Source organism: Mizuhopecten yessoensis, unplaced genomic scaffold (assembly GCF_002113885.1).
Source record: "Mizuhopecten yessoensis strain PY_sf001 unplaced genomic scaffold, ASM211388v2 scaffold10387, whole genome shotgun sequence".
NCBI lineage: Eukaryota > Metazoa > Mollusca > Bivalvia > Pectinida > Pectinidae > Mizuhopecten > Mizuhopecten yessoensis.
The window spans coordinates 85,717-103,021 of record NW_018408521.1 but is presented as its reverse complement, the minus strand read 5'-3'; the positions used below and the strand labels follow the sequence as shown (position 1 = coordinate 103,021).

At 33.6% G+C, this 17,305-nt stretch overlaps 1 protein-coding gene across 1 annotated transcript in view; it reads left to right on the top strand.

Annotated features, from left to right (window-relative positions):
- Positions 1–17,305, top strand: part of LOC110460406 (deleted in malignant brain tumors 1 protein-like) — a 183,979-nt gene that overhangs the window by 165,680 nt on the left and 994 nt on the right. The window contains exons 25-34 of the mRNA XM_021513281.1: positions 6,427–6,577; positions 7,719–7,897; positions 9,104–9,254; positions 10,554–10,732; positions 11,188–11,338; positions 12,495–12,673; positions 13,251–13,401; positions 15,063–15,241; positions 15,691–15,841; positions 16,983–17,161. Of these exons, the coding sequence (XP_021368956.1) occupies positions 6,427–6,577; positions 7,719–7,897; positions 9,104–9,254; positions 10,554–10,732; positions 11,188–11,338; positions 12,495–12,673; positions 13,251–13,401; positions 15,063–15,241; positions 15,691–15,841; positions 16,983–17,161 (1,650 nt within the window). The remainder of the gene's footprint in view (positions 1–6,426; positions 6,578–7,718; positions 7,898–9,103; positions 9,255–10,553; positions 10,733–11,187; positions 11,339–12,494; positions 12,674–13,250; positions 13,402–15,062; positions 15,242–15,690; positions 15,842–16,982; positions 17,162–17,305) is intronic.

The following is a 17,305-nucleotide window of genomic DNA, read 5'->3' as shown; positions in this document are numbered from 1 at the left end:
ATCTTTATTTTTGTAGGATAAATATATAACAATATATAATGTATAAACATAACTTGAGTGATATCTTTAAACGTTCGCCTTCTTCTGCGTCAAAATTACAAACCTGTTTTATGTATCAAAGCCTGTGTTGGCAATCCTTCATTCATTGACATATATACCTTCGATCACATTGCTTATTGCCTTATTGCTTATGTAAAATATAATAATGAACTAAAACATAGTCGATGAAGAAGTTACAAGTACGTTTATTTTATTATAGCCATGCATGGAGTTTTGGTTCTGCGTACTTTGGTGCTGGCACAGGATCGATCTGGATGGATGATGTCAGATGTGACGGCTCAGAACAAAGTCTTTATGAGTGTCAGTTTAATGGGTGGGGAACTCATAACTGTGCCCATGGTGAAGATGCAGGCGTGATGTGTTTCACAGGAGATCAAGGTGACTTCTTTCAAAACCAAAACAGCTTTCCCCTTAATTTATTTGGGTCTGTAATTTACGCGTTAGCAATGGTTCATATATATCTAATTTAAAAAAGAATGAACTGACCAATGATCGTTGTTCATAGACCCGTCCATGCTGTTACAGAAGTGACATTTTGAGGTTTTTCTTCTCCTTAAAGGTACTTACAGTACCCCCTTGTATGAATAATAATAATGTGTGTTATTTTTGTGTTTAGAATTGATAGCTACAATATACCGGTGTAGAAATACCCATTTCCCCATCTGAACGTTTTTCCGGGAAAAAAAATTCAACAAGCTGATATTTCCCCTGGAAAATGAATCAGCTAGTTGATCCCCCCCCTCCCCCTAATTAACATTTTTCCCGGGGAAAAAAGCTAGCTAATTACCAACCCCGTAGTATTAGTTAATGGGGACATTATTGGCTAATACTCTGTTTTTTAGTTAATAGGGGAAACCATTTGCCAGATAATTATTCCCCCCTCTATATATATAAGGGGGGGGGGGGGGGGGGGGNTTCCTTCATGGTGTAACATATTTGTTAATGGGAGATATTATTGTCTAGCCAATACTTTCCCTCTCTACTTTAGTCTATAGGGTTGAAACTATTGGCTGTCTGAGTCTTTTCCCCTCTCTGTGTTAGCTTATAGGGGAACAACTTTTGACTAGTTAGCTCTTTTCCCCCACATCTGTATTATTTTCAAGGGGAACTAATACGGGCTAGCTGATTCCTTGCTCCACTTCATATTGCTTATAGGGGGACAACTATTCATTCGCTTATTTTTTCCCACCCTAACCACTGCACTAGCTTGTAGTAAAATTATACATTAGCTAGCTATTTTTTCCTCTCTCAGTAGTGCTTTATAAGGGGATTTCTATTGGCTAGCTATTCTTGACTATTTATTAGTATTGGTTAATAGGGTGGAACAACTAGCTAGCTGATTCTTTTCTCCTGTGTATTAGTAAATAGGAATAGGGGGAAAGCTATTGGCTAACCGATCGTGTACCGGTAACAAAGTTCATAATGACGTGGCGATTGTTTGCATGCAGCATGATCTATGGACAGTCATAGAAGTCTATTGTTAACTAACAGGATGGGTACAGGTAGTGTTACTTTATTTGGAAATTCGCATCATGTTTTTGTAAAAACACTTACATAGTGAATCCTGGATATTTATCAGTTAGTCCAGCTTGGTCTTTTCAAGTAATAACATGTTATTATCAAGAAATGACAAGATCGTTTTCAAAATGATTTTAAAAGAAGTTTGATGTATGAACATGTTGATTATAGTGAACATTTATCATCATGATAAAAATTAACAAATAACTGAAACACTGATAACAGTTCCAGGAAATTACCACTGTATTCGAAGCAATTATCTTTTTATCTTTTTAAAAGTGTCTATCTCAAACCATGGATAATTGTGTCTAAAGACTTGATTTATTGTTCCTGAATCAGTTGTAGATTCAATCACCATACTCAGATATTTCGTCATATGGCTATGTGATGAAAGTATATGTTAATGAGCTAGCGTGCTAGCTCCTTGTTGCTTAATGTAAATATAATTTCTAACAGAAACAGACATTGACATTCGCCTGAGTGGAGGTGCAGAACCCAATGCGGGCCGTGTAGAAGTGTACTACAGTGGTTACTGGGGAAGTGTTTGTGGTTACAACGACTGGGATTACAGGGACGCTAATGTAACTTGCAGGATGATAGGCTACAGGTAATTCACGGATTGTTCCTCTAGTTGGCACTATTTGTAAATTAAAAAGCCGAAAAATAATTTGTCCTTCCTTCTATCAGAATGAACAAGTAGAACATGTATAATAAATATCAATGAATCGATATCCAAAACATTTATGTCCTTAAACAACAGGAGAATGCTAAGTGTAAAAATTTCAACTCGAAATCAATAAAAGTTGGACAAATATTTTTTCGAAAAAAAAATTAGAAACTATAAAGGTAGGGTAGGGTTGGTTGTCAAACAAGCTTAGTTAGTTTGCAAGCAAGACTTGTAATAGGTTTTGCAGACGAACATTACGTTATTAGAATTCTTGTTTGTTGACACAGCTAAATGTACTGTGTCCCTATCACAAACATGAAAAAAGTACTTTTATTGCGATAATTTAAAAGTAAAATGTTAAGCATCTTCTGCTGCATTGATGAGACCCGCCATGTAAATCTAGGTCAAATCTAACAAATGTCAGGTCCTTAAAGCGAGAACCGGGGAGAAAAAAACCAACAAAGCAGACGAATGAACATTATCAAGAACATCCTATTTCATTTAAAACACATATTTAGCATATTTCCCAATGGCAAGATAATGACCAAACTTCATCATTGCCAATTTTCCAACATATGAACACTTAAGACTTGAGATAAACAAATTATTGCTTGTAATAATGAAGGTTTTAATATACTCTCAGATACAATATCAAGGTATCATTTGGTATCCCTGTGGAGATATTTACATTGCCAAATTACTTTATTTCTATACTTATTTTTCAGTAACGGTCATCATATCTATCAGACAACCCGTTATGGCCGTCTTACAGATCCTGTATGGATGTCAGGTGTAGACTGTAACGGTACGGAGGACAGTCTAGCTGATTGTTCCTTTGACGGATGGGGTCGAGTTGGTTATTGCAGTAGTTACCCCGCTTGTGTTTTCTGTTATAACGTCACAGGTAATAGATCTTAACGCATTCAGATATTACAACTGTTGCCAAAACTTCAAAAACAAGCCTAGATATTTCTTTTTCTGTTACTATTACACATGTATATTACAATTATGGAGATTGACATTTGAAAAAAAAAATTATATTTCGACTTACCGAAAGACAAATTCTAAAATTATTACCGAATTTTGCAAAATTTTGAATGTATCCAAAATACGTATTTTGAAGTCAAATGATATGAACATGTCCTCGGTAGCAATATTTTCAGGGAAACATTTTTATCTGATGAAAGGAAGTACTTTTGGAATAAAAATGGCCATTATCTGACATCACAAATGCTGTATTTCTCATCGATAAATAAGCAACACAAAAATTACATTGGTGTAATTTTTGAATAATACGGCAATCATGTGATGCAGTTAATGCGTGTCATTCGCAGAAATACCATCCCATGGTTATGTAATGTAAAGATGCACATCAGCCGTGTACATGTACGTGTCCTTATTACGACAGTATGTGTACATCAAAATAAAATAAAAAAACACTTTGTATGCTTTCCTTCCATTTAGCATGATGGATGAAAACATGTTTTATATGTAGATCTATGCAAACCCCTTTAACGGGCAAAATATCAAAAATAAATAAAAGAAAAAAAACCTATCAGCCTTCAAAGTGAAGAAAGATTTCCCATCAAAAAACCCATTTGTTGTAAGTTAGACTGTCCTAGTTCTTAATGTATGAAGTTATTAAAATTTCAATAATAAAAAGTCGATAGAAAAACAAATACTACCGTTTCTGATCTTTTCAAAATTAAATTATTTACTGAACATTACATTGGAGGAAAACTTATAAACTTATATCTTTTGGGAGATACATCTTAAACAGAATTCTTTAAAATGTTTACAATCCAAAAAACAAGTTCCTTCTGAAAAGGGGTAATATATTAATTAGATTGATACGTATATATTGTCTTGAGCCTTTACATTTTGTGAATAACACATTTCTCTAACGAACAACTTTTTTTTTTAATTTAACATTTTGTGAATATAACAACTTCTTTTGATAATCAAAGAAAATGTATGGAACACAAAGTTTGCATCAATGTATTTCTTGCAAATAATGATAACCATTTGATGTTATGATGTTAACACTGTTCATGCACTGAAGTGCAGTTCCATTGTTATGCTATGTAAACATAATTTCTAACAGCACCAGATATTGAAATTCGCCTGAGTGGAGGTCCAGAACCTAATTTGGGCCGTGTAGAAGTGTACTACAGTGGTTACTGGGGAAGTGTTTGTGGTTACTACGACTGGGACGGCAGAGATGCTAATGTAACGTGCAGGATGTTAGGATACAGGTAATTCAAGGATATTAAATCTAGTTTAAAATAATACCCTATTAATAAAAACAAACAGCTGAGAGATATTAACAGGAAAAGAAGAAATAGCTTCACGTGCTGTTCTCGTCTTGTAACATTACGGACATCAACAGAATGTAAACTATCTGGAAGGTTCCCTTCGCTAAATAAACATTATTAATGTGACATACAAAACAATTTCTTCTCTTTTAACATACTAATAAGCATAAACAAAAATATCCAACTTTATATCAGATTAAAATGTTACTTATTTTGTAATGAGATCCTGATGGCGAGACCATATATAAATTGCCCAAAGTCCCCATTTAACTGTATTGCTGATTTTATAGTTACATAAACATTGATGATTTAAAATACCTCGCCTCTAACCTTTGCTATTTTTCTTATAAAAGGATAGATCTGGCATTTTCTATTTTCTTACTTAGCAAAAGTGGTAACTTTTTCGTTAATGCCAGTTTCAGGAATTGAAACATATCAAAGACATCGAATAAAGAGGAATTTGATACTATTTTCGTACTCGCCGTAAATAACTCAATAGTTTACATAAAGTAAAGCAAGCAAAGACACTTTCGATGTAATGTTGACGCCCATGCTAAAACATAGTCGACCAAGCCGGGAGACAGAATTGGCGAGAGATCGGCAAAACCTTGAAGACGTTCGACAGCATAGTAAAGTCAAAGGTAACATCGATGAAGCACTAGACAAATGGAATACGCTGAAGGTTGGAAATGGTTTGTCCACAACTAAGCGTTGCGAAGCTTTCGTGACATGTGAGATCTAAATCGGCTGATGGAACACTCACACATTCATAGTGAAAACATGACATTTGACCCAGTCGAAAATTTGGTCGCTAATCGTTGGTTTTTGCTCTCGTGAAATCTCGTGAATTCCCATAATAATGACACAAATATGGCCTCAGGCATGCTTCTGGTGAGAGAATAAGCAGACAGCAAAGGGCCTCGCACGTGTATTATTTAACATAAATATAAGTCAAAGACATTTTAATCTTTTCAACCAAATATACTTATAGTATTCATGATATTTTCCTGAATCAGTTTTAACCAAAGTTTTTCAAAAGATTGCGAGACGGTTACTTTAGTTTCTTAAATACCTGTTAGAAATATAAAGATTTTGTGTACAAACACTATTTTAAATATCTAAGGATTATGTAGTATGTCTATGAAATTACTTTAATCAGCTTTTGGCTTTTGAATTTTGCAAAACAATTGCTATAGATATTCTTACAAATCTACACTATTCTCATATTTATCTTTCAGTGCTGGTCATCAAATATATCGGACCACCCGTTATGGCCGTCTTACAGATCCTGTATGGATGGCAGGTGTAGACTGTAACGGTACGGAGGACAGTCTAGCTGATTGTTCCTTTGACGGATGGGGTCGAGTTGGTTATTGCAGTAGTTACCCCGCTAGTGTTTTCTGTCATAACGTGACAGGTATGTAAATAGCAATCACAGAATTTCAAATGATGTTTAACGTTTATTAAGGTCACTTAGGGTAACGACAATCCTTTATTATATATACATTTGTATCAATATATATATGCTCATCACTTTTAATGTAGCGCAAGATTTGTTAAACTTGATCTTAATCAATGGAGAATTAAGAATTATTATCGACACTATAAAAAAACGAGTTTCGATCTCCGGAATGGCAAATCATAAAACTCGAACGCAATTCTTTGAATGTTTTGAATATCTGAACAACTATTTTCTTCAGAAAAAAAGTAAACATTTTAACTTCTTATACAGTCATTTGTTTAATTAAAAAAGTCATATTTTTACATCACAAATAAATTACTAAACGAGATAATGTTAATTGATGAAGTAATGCAATTTACCAATGCTATATCATTGTAGTTTAATGTAAACATAATTTCTAACAGAAACAGACTTTGACATCCGCCTGAGTGGTGGTCCGGATCCCAATGTGGGCCGTGTAGAAGTATACTACAGTGGTTACTGGGGAAGTGTTTGTGACTCCTACGACTGGGATTACAAAGACGCTTCGGTTACGTGCAGGATGTTGGGATACAGGTAATGTACAGATATTTACCTTATTGTGCATTTTTCGTAAAATACTATTGAGTTGGCGGCATATAGAAAAGCAGCAGATATCGAGACCTACGTTGATGCCAACTTTTAACGTCACGGATATTTACAAATGTAATCATCACCATTGTGTATTCCTCCAGTAAGTATACCTTTCACTTTGTATCATTACATGAATGATCATTCCTTCATTTCTTTTTCGAATATTCGAAAAAAGATAGTTGTAGTGAGTATCTGCCAAGTGAAGTGGTATAATTATTCGTTAACTTTAATTTTGGCCCGGTAAATAAAAATAGAAAGGTACCCGTTACTCCGAATAACAAATAATACATGTCCAACTTCATTTGTCCATTTACGTCTTAATTGCAAAGAAAAAATACCAAAGTATCAATAGAACCATAATTTCAAATCTATACCACTTGGGCAAAATATGAACAAAGGAGGGATTTGCATGATCAGTGTCTTCTTCGTCTTCAAATCGGAATCCAGGATAGAGATAACGAAATAGTAAGGCATACTTTTAAGCATAAACAAAAATGTCCATCTCTATATCAGATTAAGAAATAACATATCTTATAATGAGATCATGATGCCGAGACCATGTAAATTGCCCATAGTCCCCATTTAAATGTATCTCTGACTTATTTACTCTGATGACTTAAAAGTGCCTTGCCTCTAACCTTTGCTATTTTTTCTGGTAAAAGGGTAGATCTGGCATTTCATATCTTTTTTACAAAGCAAATGTGATACATTTTTCGTTTATACCAGATTCAGGATTGAAACGTGTCAAAGATATAAAATAAAATGGAATTTGATTTCATTTCTGACGTGCCGTAACGTAAATATAAGTCATTGAAATTTTAATTTTTTCAACTCCGTATACTTAATATTTATCAACTTTCATGACTGCAATTTTAACCACAGTTTTCCAACAAATTACGGGACGGTAACATTAATTCTTGAAATAACTCTTCGGAATATAATGATTTTGTGTAAAAACACTATATTTAATATCTAATGATTATGTAATATGTCTATGAAATTATTTTCATCTACATTTAAATTTTCAAAAATATTTGCTAAAGATACTCTTACAAATCTTTTTTATGTTATATTTAATTTTCAGTGCTGGCCATCAAATATATCGCACCACTCGTTATGGCAGTCTTACTGATCTTATATGGATGGCAGGTGTAGACTGTAACGGTACGGAGGACAGCCTAGCTGATTGTTCCTTTGACGGATGGGGTCGAATTGGTTATTGCAGTAGTTACCCCGCTTGTGTTTTCTGTTACAACATCACAGGTAATAGATCTTAACGCATTCAGATATTACAACTGTTGTCAAAACTTCAAAAACAAGCCTAGATATTTTTTTTTCTATTACTGTTTATACACATGTATATTACAATTATGGAGATTGACATTTGAGAAAAATTTCATATTTCGACTTACCGAAGGACAAATTCTAAAATTATTACCGAAGTTTGCAAAATTTTGAATGTATCCAAAATACTTTTTTTGAAGTCAAATGAATTGAACATGTCCTCGGTAGCAATATTTTCAGGGAAACATATTTTTATCTGATGGAAGGAAGTATTTTTGAATAACAATGGCCATTATCTGACATCACAAATGCTGTATTTCTCATCGATAACTACGCAACACAAAAATTACATTGGTGTAATTCTTGAATAATATGGCAATCATGTGATATGCAGTTAGTATGTGTCATTCGCAGAAATACCATCCCATGGTTATGTAATGTAAAGATGCACATCAGCCGTGTACATGTACGTGTCCTTATTACGACAGTATGTGTACAACAAAATAAAAAAAACACACTTTGTATGCTTTCCTTCCATTGAGCATGATGGATGAAAACATGTTTTATATGTAGATCTTTGGGAGGGCAAACCCCTTTTACGGAAAAAAAAAAAAAAAAAAAAAACCCAAAAAAACATCGGCCTTCAAAGTGAAGAAAGATTTCCCATCAAAAAACCCATTTGTTGTAAGTTAGACTGTCCTAGTTCTTAATGTATGAAGTTATTAAAATTTCAATAATAAAAAAGTCGATAAAAAAACAAATACTGCCGTTTCTGATCTTTTCAAAATGAATCATTTACTGAACATTACATTGGAGGAAAACTTATAAACTTATATCTTTTGGGAGATACATCTTAAACAGAATTCTTTAAAATGTTTACAATCCAAAAAACAAGTTCCTTCTGAAAAGGGGTAATATATTAATTAGATTGATACGTATATATTGTCTTGAGCCTTTACATTTTGTGAATAACACATTTCTCTAACGAACAACTTTTTTTTTTAATTTAACATTTTGTGAATATAACAACTTCTTTTGATAATCAAAGAAAATGTATGGAACACAAAGTTTGCATCAATGTATTTCTTGCAAATAATGATAACCATTTGATGTTATGATGTTAACACTGTTCATGCACTGAAGTGCAGTTCCATTGTTATGCTATGTAAACATAATTTCTAACAGCACCAGATATTGAAATTCGCCTGAGTGGAGGTCCAGAACCTAATTTGGGCCGTGTAGAAGTGTACTACAGTGGTTACTGGGGAAGTGTTTGTGGTTACTACGACTGGGACGGCAGAGATGCTAATGTAACGTGCAGGATGTTAGGATACAGGTAATTCAAGGATATTAAATCTAGTTTAAAATAATACCCTATTAATAAAAACAAACAGCTGAGAGATATTAACAGGAAAAGAAGAAATAGCTTCACGTGCTGTTCTCGTCTTGTAACATTACGGACATCAACAGAATGTAAACTATCTGGAAGGTTCCCTTCGCTAAATAAACATTATTAATGTGACATACAAAACAATTTCTTCTCTTTTAACATACTAATAAGCATAAACAAAAATATCCAACTTTATATCAGATTAAAATGTTACTTATTTTGTAATGAGATCCTGATGGCGAGACCATATATAAATTGCCCAAAGTCCCCATTTAACTGTATTGCTGATTTTATAGTTACATAAACATTGATGATTTAAAATACCTCGCCTCTAACCTTTGCTATTTTTCTTATAAAAGGATAGATCTGGCATTTTCTATTTTCTTACTTAGCAAAAGTGGTAACTTTTTCGTTAATGCCAGTTTCAGGAATTGAAACATATCAAAGACATCGAATAAAGAGGAATTTGATACTATTTTCGTACTCGCCGTAAATAACTCAATAGTTTACATAAAGTAAAGCAAGCAAAGACACTTTCGATGTAATGTTGACGCCCATGCTAAAACATAGTCGACCAAGCCGGGAGACAGAATTGGCGAGAGATCGGCAAAACCTTGAAGACGTTCGACAGCATAGTAAAGTCAAAGGTAACATCGATGAAGCACTAGACAAATGGAATACGCTGAAGGTTGGAAATGGTTTGTCCACAACTAAGCGTTGCGAAGCTTTCGTGACATGTGAGATCTAAATCGGCTGATGGAACACTCACACATTCATAGTGAAAACATGACATTTGACCCAGTCGAAAATTTGGTCGCTAATCGTTGGTTTTTGCTCTCGTGAAATCTCGTGAATTCCCATAATAATGACACAAACATGGCCTCAGGCATGCTTCTGGTGAGAGAATAAGCAGACAGCAAAGGGCCTCGCACGTGTATTATTTAACATAAACATAAGTCGAAGACATTTTAATCTTTTCAACCAAATATACTTATAGTATTCATGATATTTTCCTGACTTCAATTTTAACCAAAGTTTTTCAAAAGATTGCCAGACGGTTACTTTAGTTTCTTAAATACCTGTTAGAAATATAAAGATTTTGTGTACAAACACTATTTTAAATATCTAAGGATTTTGTAGTATGTCTATGAAATTACTTTCATCAGCTTTTGGCTTTTGAATTTTGCAAAACAATTGCTATAGATATTCTTACAAATCTACACTATTCTCATATTTATCTTTCAGTGCTGGTCATCAAATATATCGGACCACCCGTTATGGCAGTCTAACTGATCTAATATGGATGGCAGGTGTAGACTGTAACGGTACGGAGGACAGTCTAGCTGATTGTTCCTTTGACGGATGGGGTCGAGTTGGTTATTGCAGTAGTTACCCCGCTTGTGTTGTCTGTCATAACGTGACAGGTATGTAAATAGCAATCACAAAATTTCAAATGATGTTTAACGTTAATTAAGGTCACTTAGGGTAACGACAATCCTTTACTATAAATACATTTGTATCAATATATCTTTGCTCGTCACATTTAATGTAGCGCAAGATTTGTTAAAATGGATCTTAATCAATGGAAAAATAAGAACTATTATCGAAACTATAAAAAAACGAGTTTCGATCTCTGGAATGGCAAATCATAAAACTCGAACGCAATTCTTTAAATGTTTTGAATATCTGAACAACTACTTTCTTCAGTGATAAAGTAAAGTAAACTTGTTAACTTCCTATACAGTCATTTTATTAATTAAAAAAGTCATAATTTTTACATTACAAATAAATTACTAAACGAGATAATGTTAATTGATGAAGTAATGCAATTTACCAATGCTATATCATTGTTGTTTAATGTAAACATAATTCCTAACAGAAACAGACTTTGACATCCGCTTGAGTGGTGGTCCGGATCCCAATGTGGGCCGTGTAGAAGTATACTACAGTGGTTACTGGGGAAGTGTTTGTGACTCCTACGACTGGGATTACAAAGACGCTTCGGTTACGTGCAGGATGTTAGGATACAGGTAATGCACAGATATTGACCTTATTGTGCATTTTTCGTAAAATACTATTGAGTTGGCGACATATAGAAAAGCAGCAGATATCGAGACCTACGTTGATGCCAACTATTAACGTCACGGATATTTACAAATGTAATCATCACCATTGTGTATTTCTCCGGTAAATATACCTTTCATTTTGTAACATAACATGAATGATCACTCCTTCTTTTCTTTTACGAATATTAGAAAAAAGATAGGTGTAGTGAGTATCTGCCAAGTGAAGTGGTATACTTATTCGTTAACTTTACTTTTGGCCCGGTAACTAAAAATAGAAAGGTACCCACTACTCCGAATAACAAATAATACATGTCCAACTTCATTTGTCCTAAATATCAAAAACATTTACGTCTTAGTTGCAAAAGGAAAATACCAAAGTATCAATAGAACCATAATTTCAAATCTATACCACTTGGGCAAAATATGAACAAAGGAGGGATTTGCATGATCAGTGTCTTATTCGTCTTCAAATCGGAATTCAGGATAGAGATAACGAAATAGTAAGGCATACTAATAAGCATAAACAAAAATGTCCATCTCTATATCAGATTAAGAAATAACATATTTTATAATGATATTATGATACCGATACCATATAAATTGCCCATAGTCCCCATTAAGCTGTATTTCTGACATATTTACTCTGATGACTTAAAAGTGCCTTGCCTCTAACCTTTGCTAATTTTTTCTGGTAAAAGGGTAGATCTGGCATTTCATATCTTTTTTACAAAGCAAATGTGATACATTTTTCGTTTATACCAGATTCAGGATTGAAACGTGTCAAAGACATAAAATAAAATGGAATTTGATTTCATTTCTGACGTGCCGTAACGTAAATATAAGTCATTGAAATTATAATCTTTTCAACTCCGTCTACTTAATATTTATTAACTTTCATGACTGCAATTTTAACCATAGTTTTCCAACAAATTACGGGACGGTAACATTAATTCTTGAAATGACTCTTCGGAATATAATGATTTTGTGTAAAAACACTATATTTAATGTCTAATGATTATGTAATATGTCTATGAATTTATTTTCAAATACTTTTAAATTTTCGAAAATATTTGCTAAAGATGTTCTGACAAATATTTATTATGTTATATTTAATTTTCAGTGCTGGCCATCAAATATATCGCACCACTCGTTATGGCAGTCTTACTGATCTTATATGGATGGCAGGTGTAGACTGTAACGGTACGGAAGACAGTCTAGCTGATTGTTCCTTTGACGGATGGGGTCGAAGTGATTATTGTTATAGCTATCCCGCTAGTGTTTTCTGTTACAACATGACAGGTATGTTTATAGCAAGCACATAATTTCAAATGATGTTTAACGTTAATAAAGGTAAAAAGGACAACTGTTTTTTGTATTAAAGAAGATTGCTCTTCTTTTACAAGGTATCGAAGTTGTCCTAATATGTATACTTGTTTTTCTCTCATTATTAATTTAATATCACATTTATTGAAATTGGCATTTGAGGAAATGTTTTAGATTGTGTTCCATGGAAAGAATAATTCTAAAAAAATAGCACCGAATTCTGTAAAATTCTGAAATTCTAAAATTTACTCTCTTTCCCAAAAAGTTTTATTTTCAATCAATTTACACGATGAATGTTCTCTAAGCCATACTATTTTGGTACACATCCTAACCTTGTGGAAAGAAATATTTTATTTTAAGAATTAGATTGTCACTTTTTTGACATCACAACTAGTGTGTTCATAGGGGTAGGGGTGGGGGAGGTGATACAAAACAATAGTTTCATTGATGTGTTTCTTTCATATCATGCCAACCATGTGATGTTATGAAGTAAATCCTTTTCATTCGTTGAAATGTTACCATGGTTGCGTTATGTAACGATTATTTATTGCAGGAACAGATATTGACATCCGCCTGAGTGGAGGTCCGGATTCCAATGTGGGCCGTGTAGAGGTGTACTACAGTGGTTACTGGGGGAGTGTTTGTGGCTACTACGACTGGGACTACAGGGACGCTAATGTAACGTGCAGGATGTTAGGCTTCAGGTAATGTACATATATCTACTTTATAAGGCCTTTATTATAAAATAAATGTATACTATTGAGTGGGTGACATTAACGAAAAGAGCAGATATCGCGTCCTACGTTGATGCCAACCTTGATCCTCTCGTACAGGAACAAATGTAGTCATCACAATTGTGTACTCCTTCGGTAAATACACGTTAAATTATTATTTCATAAAATAAATGAACACCCTTCGGTTCGTTTACGAATATTTAAAATAAGATAGATGTATCGACGAAGTATCGGCAAAGTAAAGTAGGACAGCTATTCGTTATTCCAACTTAACTTCTGCCCTGGTAAGTATAATTAGGAATTTACCCGTTGCTCCGAATAACGAATAATACACGTCCAACTTAATTTGTTCTTTACTTCCAAAATATGTACGTCTTAATAACAAAAGGAAAATACTAAAGTATCAATAGAACCATATTTTCAAATCTATACCACTAGGGCAATTTGAACAAAGGAGGGACTTGCATGATCAGTGTTGGGTTAGTGTCTTCTTATGTATCGAAGACACACGCCTTGTCAATCTGGATCAACGCCAAGTGTCATTACTTTAAATCGAAATTCAGGATAGAAACAACGAAACTATAAGGCATACTCAGAAGCATAAACAAAAATATCCAACTTTATATCAGATTAAGAAGTTACTTATTTTGTAATGAGATCCTGATGGCGAGACTATCTAAATTGCTAAAAGTCCCCATTTAACTGTATCGCTGATTTTATAGTTACATAAACATTGATGATTTAAAGTACCTCGCCTCTAACCTTTGCTATTTTTTCTTATGAAAGGATAGATCTAGCATTTTCTATTTTCTTACATAACAAAAGTGGTAAATTTTTCGTTAATGCCATTTTCAGGAATTGAAACGTGTCAAAGGCATAAAATGAAAAAAGGAATTTGATTTTATTTTCCTACGTGCCGTACATAATTCAATAGTTTACATAAAGTAAAGCAATCACAGACACTTTCGATGTAATGTTGACGTCCATGCTAAAGCATAGTCGACTAAGCAGAGACAAAATTGGCGATAGCCGTTCGACAGCATAGTAAAGTAAAAGTTAATATTGATGAAGCCCTAGACCAATGGAATGCGCTGAAGGTTGGAAATGGTTTGTCCACCACTAAGCGTTGCGAAGCTTTCGTGACATGCGAGATCTGAATTGGCTGATGGAACACTCATAACATTGTTAGTGAAAACATGACATTTGACCCTTATCGAAAATATAGTCGCTATTCGTTGGATTTAGCTCTCGTAAAATCTCGTCAATTCCCATAATAATGACACAAACATGGCCTCAGGCATGCTTCTGGTGAGAGAATAAGCAGCCAGCAAACGGCCTCGCACGTGTATTATTTAACATAAATATAAGTCAATGAAATTTGAATCCTAGGAAATTTCCTGACTTCAATTTTAACAACAGTTTTCCAAAAGATTGCGAAACTGTTATTTTAGTTTTTTTAGATAACTGTTAGAAATATAAAGATTTTGTGTACAAACACTATTTTAAACATCTAGGGATTATGTAATATTTCTATGAAATTACTTTCATCAGCTTCTTGCTTTTGAATTTTGCAAACAAAAATGCTATAGAGATTCTTACAAATCTACACTATTCTCATATTTATCTTTCAGTGCTGGTCATCAAATATATCGGACCACCCGTTATGGCCGTCTTACAGATCCTGTATGGATGGCAGGTGTAGACTGTAACGGTACGGAGGACAGTCTAGCTGATTGTTCCTTTGACGGATGGGGTCGAGTTAGTTATTGCAGTAGTTACCCCGCTAGTGTTTTCTGTCATAACGTGACAGGTATGTAAATAGCAATCACAGATTTTCAAATGATGTTTAACGTTTATTAAGGTCACTTAAGGTAACGACAATCCTTTATTATGTATACATTTGTATCAATATATCTATGCTCATCACTTTTAATGTAGCGCAAGAGTTGTTCAAATTGATCTTAATCAATGGAGAATTAAGAACTATTATCGACACTATAAAAAACGAGTTTCGATCTCCGGAATGGCAAATCATAAAACTCGAACGCAATTCTTTGAATGTTTTGAATATCTGAACAACTACTTTCTTCAGAAAAAAAGTAAAAAATTTAACTTCTTATACAGTCATTTGTTTAATTAAAAAAAGTCATATTTTTTCATCACAAATAAATTACTAAACAAGATAATGTTAATTGATGAAGTAATGCAATTTACCAATGCTATATCATTGTAGTTTAATGTAAACATAATTTCTAACAGAAACAGACTTTGACATCCGCCTGAGTGGTGGTCCGGATCCCAATGTGGGCCGTGTAGAAGTATACTACAGTGGTTACTGGGGAAGTGTTTGTGGCTACAACGACTGGGATTACAAAGACGCTTCGGTTACGTGCAGGATGTTGGGATACAGGTAATGTACAGATATTTACCTTATTGTGCATTTTTCGTAAAATACTATTGAGTTGGCGGCATATAGAAAAGCAGCAGATATCGAGACCTACGTTGATGCCAACTTTTAACGTCACGGATATTTACAAATGTAATCATCACTATTGTGTATTCCTCCAGTAAGTATACCTTTCACTTTGTATCATTACATGAATGATCATTCCTTCATTTCTTTTTCGAATATTCGAAAAAAGATAGTTGTAGTGAGTATCTGCCAAGTGAAGTGGTATAATTATTCGTTAACTTTAATTTTGGCCCGGTAAATAAAAATAGAAAGGTACCCGTTACTCCGAATAACAAATAATACATGTCCAACTTCATTTGTCCATTTACGTCTTAATTGCAAAGAAAAAATACCAAAGTATCAATAGAACCATAATTTCAAATCTATACCACTTGGGCAAAATATGAACAAAGGAGGGATTTGCATGATCAGTGGCTTCTTCGTCTTCAAATCGGAATCCAAGATAGAGATAACGAAATAGTAAGGCATACTTTTAAGCATGAACAAAAATGTCCATCTCTATATCAGATTAAGAAATAACATATCTTATAATGAGATCATGATGCCGAGACCATGTAAATTGCCCATAGTCCCCATTTAAATGTATCTCTGACTTATTTACTCTGATGACTTAAAAGTGCCTTGCCTCTAACCTTTGCTATTTTTTCTGGTAAAAGGGTAGATCTGGCATTTCATATCTTTTTTACAAAGCAAATGTGATACATTTTTCGTTTATACCAGATTCAGGATTGAAACGTGTCAAAGATATAAAATAAAATGGAATTTGATTTCATTTCTGACGTGCCGTAACGTAAATATAAGTCATTGAAATTTTAATTTTTTCAACTCCGTATACTTAATATTTATCAACTTTCATGACTGCAATTTTAACCACAGTTTTCCAACAAATTACGGGACGGTAACATTAATTCTTGAAATAACTCTTCGGAATATAAAGATTTTGTGTAAAAACACTATATTTAATATCTAATGATTATGTAATATGTCTATGAAATTATTTTCATCTACTTTTAAATTTTCAAAAATATTTGCTAAAGATGCTCTTACAAATCCTTTTTATGTTATATTTAATTTTCAGTGCTGGCCATCAAATATATCGCACCACTCGTTATGGCAGTCTTACTGATCTTATATGGATGGCAGGTGTAGACTGTAACGGTACGGAGGACAGTCTAGCTGATTGTTCCTTTGACGGATGGGGTCGAGTTGTTTATTGCAGGAGTTATCCCGCTTGTGTTTTCTGTTATAACGCCACAGGTATGTCCATATTCTTCAGTGAGTGGAACGATGTATTTCAAATGATACACCTAGATAAAACAAGAGTTATTTTGTAACATTGTTTAGTGTACAGAAGACAATTTATTTGTTTTTCACTTTAAATGATTTTCATTCTTTTGATCA